The sequence below is a fragment of the Carettochelys insculpta genome, chromosome 1, assembly GCF_033958435.1.
Source record: "Carettochelys insculpta isolate YL-2023 chromosome 1, ASM3395843v1, whole genome shotgun sequence".
NCBI classification, from domain to species: domain Eukaryota; kingdom Metazoa; phylum Chordata; order Testudines; family Carettochelyidae; genus Carettochelys; species Carettochelys insculpta.
Window position 1 is genome coordinate 168,433,587 of NC_134137.1, and position 12,427 is coordinate 168,446,013.

Genomic DNA, 12,427 nt, shown 5'->3' on the forward strand with positions numbered 1-12,427 from the left:
AATGCCTAATCCTTATTTAAAATCAATACATCAGTTGACACAAATGTGCCAAAACAACAACATAAACAGGAGAAAACTTAAAAGCATTTGAGGCTGGGATACTTAAAGCTGCCAGGAAATCTAGCTGTGTTGCATTAACTCGATTTTAGGTCTAAACATAGTCTCCAGATAAGTAAAATGCAGAAGTACTCTGTGTTAAAGCACTGATACGAGGGCAAAACCTCACGCACAAATAAGCCACCGTGACACAATTTAAAGCACAATCTCTGTACTTATTCCAAAAGTGTACAGTTCTTAAAGACTGAAACTGGAGTGGTATTACCAAATCACAAGGAGAAACAACAAAAGAGTCTTTGCACAGGTTGACCCTACTCAAGAAATACTGAATAGGGAGGACAAAGGAAAAGTTGAGAGCACAAAAATTAGCTCGCCTGCTGTACTGCCACCTCTCAAACAAAAGAAAACTGACATGACACGCAGCCATTGAGAGCTGAAGCAGGGAAATTAAGACTGTATAGAATACACAAATCACAGCATTTGGCTGTATATTGAATATATGGAATGATATTCAGATGAAGCTAATAAGTTATTTAGAGGCTAAAACATTAACTCATACAATCACGTGCATTATATTTGATCACTGATTACAGGAGCTTACTACCAATGTTTAATCAAGCTCATAAAAGAGTACAAGGAAGTCAGATATTTTTTGCTGTTACAGTTGGTTAATAATTTGCTATTGCTATAATGCACAATGAAAACTCTCCATGTTGATTTAACATTTACTTCTGATTAAAAGTAACGTTCTATCAGGACTTCAGAATCAAATACGTAAATGGAAGTTGTTCCCTGGAGGATGCAAGATAGTTTGGCAATTAAACTGTTTCTATAACAAATTACACTTTTTATTGTAGAACAAGCTATTAGTAAGCACTTAATAATGATTTTCTTGTTCAAAGCACTCTAGACATTGTAAATCCTTTTAAAGATAGGTAAACAGGGTTTTTAATCTCTTTCATTAATCTTAGAAGTTCCTTGCAACAACAATAGGTAAATAAAAGTTCAAATAGAAGTGCAACTATAAAATTCACAGTGTCTCTTTAATCTGTTATGTCAAGTCCAACTAGACCTCCAGTTGCTGGTGTCCCCTTAAGAGAATACACAAGCCTATCTAAAGTCATACATGATTTGAAAGCTATTTAATGTGTTTTATTCCCCTTGAATTTCAGCATTTGAATCCAACAAATTATTTCAGCAATTAATTTATTATTAAAAAGCTTCTCACTGAGAATCACTGTGTTAGAAAGTCTTGAGACCTAATTCTAGTTCTGCCATTACTCATTTTGAGCAAGTCACGCCAGCTTCCAACCTCTGCTTCTCTGCCTTTAAAATGGGGACAATTATACTTCACTACTTTTCCCATTTATTTTGAGTATTTTACAGTCCTCAGTGTATTGTCAGTTTTCCTGTTTAATTAGGAATCCCACTGTTCTTCCTCACATTAATAGAAAAGAAACAAATTTAAAAAAATAAAGACATGCAAATTGGCAAGGGGATTCAGGGGCTGGCGCAGCACACAAAACTATTGCCAGCTTACATTTTCATTGCTAAAGTGGACTACTCAGGTCTGACAAAGAAATTTTGAATAAATCAATACGAAGTCAGCAGACTCCTAGAATACCAACTTAGGAACCAACAAGCATTAAAGGTCTAGAGAAAATGAGCTATGAGGGAAGACTGAAAGAACTGGGCTTGTTTAGTTTAGAAAAGAGAAGACTTAGAGGGGACATGATCATGCTTTTCAAGTACCTTAAAGAGGGTTACAAGGAGGAGGGAGAAAAATCGTTCTCCTTGGCCTCTGAGGATAGGACAACAAGCAACGGGCTTATACTGCAGCAAGGGAGGTTTAGATCAGACATTAGGAAAAACTTCCTGTGTCAGGGTGGTTAAACACTGGAATAAATTGCCTAGGGAGGTTGTAGAATCTCCATCACTGGAGATTTTTAAGAGCAGGTTAGAGAGATACTTATCGTGGATGGTCTATGGTGCTTGGTCCTGCCGATAGGGCAGAGAAATGGACTCAATGACCTCTTGAGGTCCCTTCCAGTTCTAGTGTTTTATGATTTAGAATGGTAATCAGATTAAAACACCAAAAGATTTTACAAACACTGAACAAGTAAAGAAAGCACTAAAGCATTGACTGCATCTTGCTTAAATTTACATGAAGACAACCCAGAAAATGAGCAACAACATTTGAAGACCTGTGAATGAACTCACAAGCATTCTGAAGTTAAATAAAACACAAATGCTCAAATACCTACTAGAAATTTCTGAAACACTAGATGATGTACAATAATTTAAAAATATACAGGCCCCTTCCTCTAATGGGCATAGTGGAAAATTCACTAAACTTTTAAAGGATCTATCTCCCTGATTTTGGAAGCAGCACTGGCTATTATACAAAGTAATAACCTGTCTACTCCATGGAGGATAACTACTATTTAAGTGATTCTAAAGGAGGACAATGATAAAACGAACAAAACAAACAAACTGTGACTCTTACTGGCCAAATCTCCTCTGCAACTCATTTAAAACAAATGACTAGGTTTCAGGCTGATGGTGTCCCTTCATGAGTACGGTCACACAAATTCAAATGTGTCATTTTTCAGGAAAATTTGATGACAAAATGACAGTTTTCAAATTGCAAACTTCCAGAAACCTCCCTAGAGATACAGCTCAAACCTGCAGTCTTCAGGGTTAGCTCTCTACTGAGTTGGCAGCTTTCAGCTCAGTCATTAATTACTTTTGACATATATCTGGGCACACGTGATGGGAGTGGGAGGAACAGGCTTAGGTCTAAGGTTTGGCAATAGCTCAGAGTAGTGAAAGCCAAAAATAAAGTCACAAACTGCATGGGAGGCAAAAGTTTTGGTTCCAGATTCACATTTAGGTACCTCAGCAGTCAAAGCTGCTAAGAGTTTCAGTTTGGTGACAATACATGGAGAAATGTGGAAATTCTGCTGAACAGAGACTTCTGATATATCAAGAGAAAATATTAGGCTTACCCTAAGAATTTTAGAAAAGCCCTACACAAATATGACTTTCCAAATGACATACACTTTAGAAATGATATTCTGTAGAAGCAGTTTGAGATAACCTGCATCATTAACTATTACAATCAAAATTTAAACACTCAGGTGCCCTTTCTGAAAGTGATGCTTGCATACGCATGATGGCCCTATGAAGTTAAAAGGGGTCCATACAGACTGGTGTGGAACAATAAGTTTTAGGATTAGGTCCTTTCATTATGCAAAATGTAACTGATTATGGAAGTAACCCATTTTGAGAATAAAATTATCTATGTCCTAAGATTACCTTGCCTGTGAATCATTCCTCCATGCATAATTCTTGCAACAATGCAATGGTTCAGCTCATTCATTTTTAAAGTGATTCCCTAGTAAAAGAAATTGTTAAATCATTAAAAAATATACAGCAACCTGCTACACTATCTATTAAGAATGATCATTTCTGCAGCAAGCTTGAGATAAAGCTAAAGTCCTGGTCCTATTGAAATCCACAGGAGTTTTGCCATTGACCTCAAAGAGGCAAAAATTTCACCTTTATACACTGTTGCTCATATGAGATCAAGTCATCAGCATAAAATTCATCAGGGAAACACTTTAGATGCTGAACACATACAGTTTCCTCCTTTACTATTCTATTTTTCAAAACCCAACAAAAATATATTACTTGTTTTCCAGAAGTGTAACATTCTTTTAGAAGTCCCTCCATTTTTATTTGTACTAATTTCCCATTTAAAAAAACTGATACAATTTGATTATAGCACAGAGGGATTTTTAGCAACTGGTAAAGACACTGATTCTTTATAAGATGAAGACAGTATGCAGACTACAGTATATCCATAAAAGAATTTTACACAGCATAGACAGACTGTGAACTAATAAATAAAAAATTTATACAGTACAACAGTGTCTTGGAGAAACTTATTCAAAGTATTTGTTCCTTATGAAATCATAACAAGACCTCTGTTTTTCAACTTGGAGCATCTAAGTGTGTAACTCCAATAACATGGTTTCTTTGTATGTGGCGTTATAGTTATTTAAGACTGCAGCTGTTGTACAAACAAGCAGTAAGAACCATTAGTTTAGTAAAATGAAATAACTTATTAAATTGCAAACTATCCAGTACTATTTTACACATTAAGGTCAGTTCTACACACTGTTCTGCAGTGCTAAAACTATGTCAGTTAGAGGTGTGATTTGTTTTTATCAGAACACATATAAGAAGCTACACTGGTACAAGCACTTATATACTGGTATTACTGCATCCACATTACATTGGCTGTACTACTATACTTCAGCTATACTCAAAGGCCATTTCTACACAGGCCACTTTCTCAAAGTGGCATGGTAATACACGGCCCAAAATATGCTAATAAGGCACGGATGCAAATTCCCTGCACCTCATTAGCATATGGTCACGTGATTTGGAGTCCGGAAGATGGTTCTTCTGGACTCCAAAATGCCGTTTAGAAGCACAGCCCCAGGGAAGCTTCCGGAAGGAAGTCCTTCTTCCGGAGGCCCCTTCTTCCCAAAAATTTTCAGAGAAAGTGGCCCGTGTAGAAACGGCCATAGAGTTAAGGAGGTAGAACTTTCATGTATAACACTGTGGTTTGAAACTACTATGGTAGAAAGTACCTCTTCCTCTTTACAGAGTTAAGAGAACAATTCTGCTGCCTACATACCATTGGTTCATCTGTGTTCTTCTGGAACTGTACCAGTCGGACTCGTGTTACATTCTCCATATCCATATCACCGTTGGCGCTCTCCGGAGAATCTCCGTTTAAGTATGGAGAGGTGGGAGGAGGTGTAACTCTCAATGCTTCGTCACTGTAAACTTCATGTGCCACTACATCATGAGTCTGAAGTAAGGCCTACAGAAGGTTACAGAAGTAGCCAGATTTCCATAATCTCGGATGACTTTTCTCATTCTTAACAGAAGGTTCACTATTTCCCCCAGAAGCTAGAGCATGTCCATTTCTTACATTTATAAAGGACCTTTCACATCCATGGATTCCTAAACACTACATACATTTTACAAGACCACAGTATATGTACATTTTGGTGCTTAAGTTAGGCTCTTCTGTCTAAAGATATCTATCATCTATCTTCATCTTCAGAAGTCCTCAGGACCCCGAGTGGTCAGCAATTTTCAAAATCAGCCCCCTTTTATTTAGGCTTTTATTTCGATGTGTAGACAACTTGTTTTAGGTTCACAGAACTGAAAAGCATAGACACATACAGGTATCACTTCTATCAAAGCTGAAATAAAAGTGAATTTTGAGTGAGTTTGAAACTGCAAGAGAAATGCTATGCAGAATAATAATGTAAACTGGAATTTGGTCAGGACACTTGAGTTGAGCACCTTCTCTCTTTAGGGGGAAAAAACAGCTTGATAGCCCTATCTCTATTTTACACGCATTCTGAAGATAACCCCTACAGCTGTACAGTGCCCTCTAAGATTATGATGAGCAACTAGTTCAATACTGAGGAAAATGGCAGGATACCTGGCCTTAACTGAGTTGCCAATGTAACTATTTCCAAAAGCACCTTTTTTTTTTAATTCATCTACCACAGAGAATAGTGAAGTACAATCCCGCTTAGTTTGAGACCTCTGATAAGATCAGTCTGAGACCATAAGCTCTCAAGTTATTAATTCATCAATTTTCCCTCTACATTTTCTGCTGTATTGTACGGTGTAACATATAGTTGATTAAAATGATTGAAATATACTTGATAAGCATATTAACTATCCTTCTAGCTTCTTACAGGTGCAATATCAAAAGACACTTCGCGCATCTAACTGTGAAAAGTGTAATATGTTTCCAGGAGATACAATCTAAATAAAATCTAAGGGTGTGTCTACACAGGCACAAATCTTTGAAATAGCCATATTTCGAAGATTACTAATGAGGCACCGAATTGAATATTCAGCGCCTCATTAGCATTAGGACGCTTCCGGTCATGGCGCTTCGAAAGCGCCGCATTCGAAAGCGCCGCATTCGAAAGCGCATGGCTACACGGGGGTCCTTTTCAAAAGGACCCCACACCTTTCAAAATCCCCTTATCCCGGATCGGAATAAGGGGATTTCAAAAGGTGCGGGGTCCTTTCGAAAAGGACCCCCGTGTAGCCGCGCCGAGCCACGTGCTTTTGAAGCTCTGCAGCTGGAAGTGTCCTAATGTTAATGAGGCGCTGAATATTCAATTCAGCGCCTCATTAGTAATTTTCAAAATGGACATTAGCATGGCTATTTCGAAGATTTGTGCCCGTGTGGACACAGCCTAAATGTTTTTCAAGTATCTGAAGAACATTCGGAAAAGGTGTTTATACTGCATGACTTTGCTCTTCTCCCTCTTTTCTCCCATGGGGCTCTCTCACGTCCTCGGAGAGCCCATCTGTTTCATATTTGCTTTTTAACCTTATCATTCTTTAACAACCTGTCTTATACACAACCCTCTGTCAAAATCCTGGACAGGATTTACCCTGAACCAATTAGTGCTACTATATTATTATCCCAAAAGTAGCCAAAGATTGGAGAGAAGGATTGCTTTCTCACAGGGCTTGTGCCACCAGGATGAGGGCTGAAAACACAAGCCTGCTCCTTGCAGAGCTGTACAGAGTACCAGACACTTTATCTAACTGGCCATACTATTCTGTAGTTAAGCATGCAGTGCTACCACTTTAAAAATATACACAGCCATGACTTGCATGCTGAAAGACTGTCAGATGTATGAGTTGATGTGGCTGCTTAGTTTTTGATTACAAAAGTTCATTTGAATATTTGTGTTTAAATAGGATTTAGTATTTGAAAATCAATTTTCAAAAACATCCATGTAAAACTTGTTTCTCAGGAGTGAATGCAAGACAATGACTAGGATTTTCTGTACAAAAATCACACACTTTTTCTTCTAAAAGACCACTATCACTTTTAACATGGGCTATTATAAAAAGCATTTATAGACTTTTGAGGCACCTTCCTCAGTTTTAAAATTAACTTAGAAATTTGGCATATAACGGAGCTGACGCTGTCTTGTTTTGAATAGCTTGAGAGAAAGGGGCATGGAGGGCCCTTTGGAATATCTCAAGACACTCAAAACAAGAACATCCAAAGATTTTTCTAAACCTACTGCCAGTCCAAACAGAGTTTTTAATTAAATATTTAATGGGATCATTTTCTATTAACAACTTTGAGCTCCACACTGACTGTTCAGTTTATCTAGATTTAGAGAGATCTTGACCACACACAGCAGTTGAATCAGTTTAACCAAAATTGTTTTTTAAATTGAATTAATTAAATTGGCACAGTCACCTCTGAGCAGCTTTGCAAGTGACACATTAATTTAGCCTAACTTGGACCTCACCAGACCAGATTCTCTCTCTTCGTTTGACAGTGTACCAGAAGCAGCACTGAGTGGGAGACAAGTACATCTCTTATGTGCAAGTACATTTTTGTTCTGGTTGTTTTCCGATCATGTGTATGTTTGGCTTTGTACACAGATGATCTTTAACAGAATAATCTGCTGTGGTTTCCTGAACCCAGTTAGTCAAAGAGTGTGTTCTATCCTCTACTCAAAGGGTAAAATATCTGCTCAAGCAAATTAGCAAGTAGAGTCAGATCTCAGCGCATCTGACAGTGTCCATTCTATGCCTCAGCCTTCAACAATGCCTTCTCTGAACAAGATTCTAAATAATGTATTTGTTTTGTAAAGAGATGTTAAATGAAAACAACAATGGTATTTGGTTTGAACAATTAGCTTTTAGTGATCATATTAACACAACAGTTGTGTATAGGTAAAATAAATGATAAATATTTGCAAGGGTTCTTACTACAGTTGATGATTTACATCTGTACCTGCATAACCATACATAGACAATACAAATGTGAGAACACCTAGTTTTGTATTTCAGTAAATTTAATTTCACTGAAATATTTAATCTAAAGCATAGTCATCCCTTTAAATTACACAATCTCCTTTGCTGTGATCTTTTGTTAAAACATGGTCATGTCTTTATGGCTCTTTTCCCTCTGTTGACCACATGCACCCTGAAGGAATTTTAAGTACTGTGGCAGCAGGTATATTGTTTCCCACTATATTTCTATATCATTCACTAAAAAGAACAATACACAGTGACAGATCTACTGTATATTTTAGAGAGTTTGTCTGTTTGATCACGAATGTCTTTTAAACGGTAAGAGTTAGGATCACCAAATTCAGTCTGCAGTTTTTTATCTTAAAACAATGTAAGGGTTTGGTCGTGCCAGGAAAATGGTACATACCTTCAATTAAATTGCTTCTTATAAAACCAAACAGAAAAACGACAGAATCGCCAAATCAAGTTTAGTCCTCAGAATTGACATAACTGAGCAAATGTTGAAAGAGATTAACCAAGATAAGCTAGAAAGATGGGATAAATCTGGAAGAGGAATGGTTCTCAATAAACCTTACAGAAAAGGGATAAAATGGGGAAGTCTGAAGTAGTGCTCTGTTTTGGCACAGCTAAAATTAACACTTAGTTTGAAAACTAGAATATGGTATTGGAAACCAAATTGACTATAGCCCTTTTTTGTTAAAACCTAAGAAATAGGTTTTATAGGGATGGATGAAAAAAAAAAACTCAATGGAATTTCCATTAAAAAATTACTAAAAAAATTAAACAGTCACATTTCAACAATTTTTTTAAGAAATACAAAATAAAAATAAAAAAAAACCACTGTAGTTTTGAAAAATACAATCATTTAAGTATGCACATTTTCCTTTTATTAAAAAAAAATTGAGTTAACAAACCAAGCAACGTCGTGTAAATCTGCTATTACACTGTAAATGCCTTATTAGATGAAAAGCAAAATCTCCCTGTATATGAAAACATTTCCAATGTTGTTACCTGAGTAGATGCAAAACAAAAGTCTGCCTTTCATATATCACCGCTGTTCACATTAACTGCTGTAGTGGTACCAAGAAAATAATCTCTTTGTAATGAATCTCCAGCAGGGCAGAAACTTGCTAATCTCTAGGCACGTCTATACCTCAGGGAAAGGTTAAATTAAGATATGCAATTCCAGCTACATTAACTACATAACTGGAATCAAAATGCCTCAGTTCTGGCTTCCACACCATCTCCTCTAAGGGAGGTTGATGGGAGCCTAGGCTCCTGTCAACTTTCCTTACTAATAACAGGGACAGGAGTACCAGGGTCTATGGCAGTATTTCCCAAACTTTTTGGCATCACACCCCCCACATTTGATTTTTGAAAAACCCTCATGCCCCTCACCTGTTCTTAACTGCCATCCAACCCCACTTTTAACAAAAAATTCAATTCATAATATAAAATAAACACAAAAACTGGATATAAAATGCCTGAGCCCTGTGCCAGCCTCCAGAGCATCCCGTGCAAACCTCCTCCCACCCACCCGAGACCTGTGCTGCCAGAGCCGCCTGCCTACCCATGCCCGCACACCTACCAGCTGCTGGCTCCAGCTGTGGGCCAGCCTCCTGAGCCACCCGCCGAAGCCTCATGCTGCCAGGGCCCCCACCTGCCTGCCATCCTGAGCCACCTGAGCCCCACACAGCCAGGGCTGCCCACCCACTTGGCAGCCCAAGCCACCCAAGCCCTGCACTGTCAGGCCAGCCACCTGAGCCCTGTGCTTCTGGGGCCAGGTGCCAGCCACTGCCACCTGAGCCCCACACTGCGGGGGCCAGTCGCCCAAGCCCTGTGAGTCCTGCAAGCCAGCCAGCTGCCTGAGCCCCACAAGCTGCCCACCTGAACTCCCCCTTTAAAGCCAGACACCACCAGCTCCCCCCGGTTCTTACCCCATTCCTGTCACCTGAGCCAAGCACCCTGGCCCCCATCTAACCACACTGTCCTCCTCCTCCTCCCCCCCAACCCACACTCACTCTCAGTTGCAGAAGGCAGCTAGCTCCATGCGGGTCTTTGCCAGCTGCCTGCTTTTTATAGCAGTTGCACCAGGTTACCCACGTAAAATGGCAGGGGCTGAGAGCTGGAAGCAAAGGCTGGCTCTTTCTTGGGGTGGCGGGAAATGAGGGGGAGCTGGGTTGCCTCACGTGGCGCCACCCCTGGAATTTCTTCACAATCCCCCCGGGGCACACCCCCCAGTTTGGGAAACCATGGTCTATGGGGTGTTCTGTAAGTTTGATTTAATATGTCCTTACTAGGTACGCCACTTCGAACTCTAGCAGATCAATCATGGCAGGGTTGATCTTCCCCGTAGTGAAGACACACCCTCTGAAATGGTTCCTAATCTAATCAATTTCCAAAATGCATATATTTAAAACCAACTTTAATTTCATATTTTTTAAAGTATACATCCATGTTTTCGGATCATACAAACAGGCTCCAGCTAAGCAGTAACTGAATTATCTCATGTGAAATTATAAGGCATGCTTGGGTTAAACAGTTTAAATACACACAACGTAAGAAATATGACCGTCTAACTTTGAGCCTGAACATCCCCTAAGTAATAATGTACTTAAAAACAGTCATCTACAGATTCTGTTTCAAAAACAACCAGATACATATATGCAGTCTAGGACATAATTAATTTAGGAACTATTTCAGAGATTAGAATGTGCCTGTCTTATTGGAGATTTATTTCAAAGAGATTATTTTTGAGTAGACCTCCAGGAGCCCATTGACAATGAGCACTGAAATGTATTTTAATGAGTTTTAGTCAAAACTGTTGTCAGCTTATGGCCAAAATTGGATAAGCTAGTCAGCTACAACCTTATGACCAAAGTTGGATATGTTAATCAGCTACAACCAGATGTCTCTGGATTGGGTAGATAAAATGATTGTTCTGTCTTAGGCTACGTCCACACTTGCTGGAAGATCAACTCAGTAAGGGTCGATCTCCTGGAGTTCAATTTCACATGTCTGGTGGAGAGGCACAAAATTGATCCATCTTGGGTTGGCAGTCTACCCCGTACTACTCCCTGTCATGAGGAGTAAGGGAAGCTGATGGTAGAAACTCTCCTGTTGACCTCCCTCAGTCAGGACAGCTAGGTAAGTTAATTTCAGATACATCGATTCTAGCTACGCAATTGCTGTAGCTAGAACTGCAAATCTGAAATAAAATTATCAGCTCAGTGTAGACTAAGCCTTAGAAAAACAAAGAACAAGGGATATTCTGAACAGCAACAACTTCTGTCTTGGTTTTTTTGCTCTGGTGCAGTGACTTTTGGTTAGGGGAAAAAAAATCCTTTAAAAATAATGGCCCACATGGAATGATCAGTGTTAATAGCTGAGCATGAATATAAGCTTTTATAGGTTTGGGTTTTGTTGAGCACTAAGTTGGAAAAAAAAAAAAAAAAAAAAAAAAAAAAGGACCGCTTTACTACATGCCAGAAATTTAAAAAAAACCCAACAACTTGGTTTAACTCTGGGCACTCACATTCAATAATATCTATGCTGTTTTGACTCATCTTTGTTAGCTTAATTTTTGGCCTGTGTTAAAAAAATATTGATTCTGGTATCACATTCCTCAGATAATGAAGATTATGAGCTTGAAGGTTACAATCTAAATACAATTAGCTTAAGACATGTGATCCTCCTGACATTACCATATGTTCTAACTCTCACTGTAACAGACTGCAATGATGTAGCAACTAGAATATAGTGTCTTACTATGCTTTCTAACAGCATGCTGCAAATAGGCTGACAGTATAACATTGTACTATTATTTCTACGTACATTGCTCCAACACAGTGTTAAAAATTAATATGTTTTCAAATATTTTGTTCTCTCACTCTACTATCACCTAATAGAGTTTTCAAGCAATGCATGGCAAAGTACCAATTATACGTACAATTATTTCTTTTATATGGTCAGTAGCCTCAAAAGGATCTCCCAGATTACATTTTTTAGGATTAATAGTTTTTCTCTTTGTTCAAATGTTTCAATAATGTAACTAGTCACAGTATATGACAATTGTTTAAAGTAGCTCTTTTAAAAATCTCAACATATAGAGAATAATCTATAAATTAAGACCAAAATGCAGATTAAAAACCATAAGGCAGGGATTAAAATTACAGATTCTGGTTATCCAATGAATGAATTATAGCTATTTTAAATGCAATTTTTGCTCACTCTCCTGTGAGGTCTACTGACTTGACTACTGGGACACAGATAAGGTGCCTAAGAATTTAGCTCATCAGTCCCGATGTCCTCAACTCCAGGAAAAGGATTTACAATTTTCATAAACAAAAAGTAATTCATTTCTGCAATAAAGATTTTTCATGGCTTCTTTACGCGCATTAATTTTCATAAACAAAAAGTAATTCATTTCTGCAATAAAGATTTTTCATGGCTTCTTTACGCGCATTAATAACCT

At 38.2% G+C, this 12,427-nt stretch overlaps 1 protein-coding gene across 4 annotated transcripts in view; it reads right to left on the reverse strand.

The window, feature by feature from the left end:
- CASK (calcium/calmodulin dependent serine protein kinase) overlaps positions 1-12,427 on the reverse strand; it is a 384,458-nt gene that overhangs the window by 50,757 nt on the left and 321,274 nt on the right. For all 4 annotated transcript variants that reach the window (XM_074995109.1, XM_074995125.1, XM_074995118.1 and 1 more), the window contains exons 14-15: positions 4,766-4,954; positions 3,376-3,454 (exon numbers count right to left, since the gene is read on the reverse strand). In XM_074995109.1, coding sequence (XP_074851210.1) covers positions 3,376-3,454; positions 4,766-4,954 — 268 coding nt within the window. The remainder of the gene's footprint in view (positions 1-3,375; positions 3,455-4,765; positions 4,955-12,427) is intronic.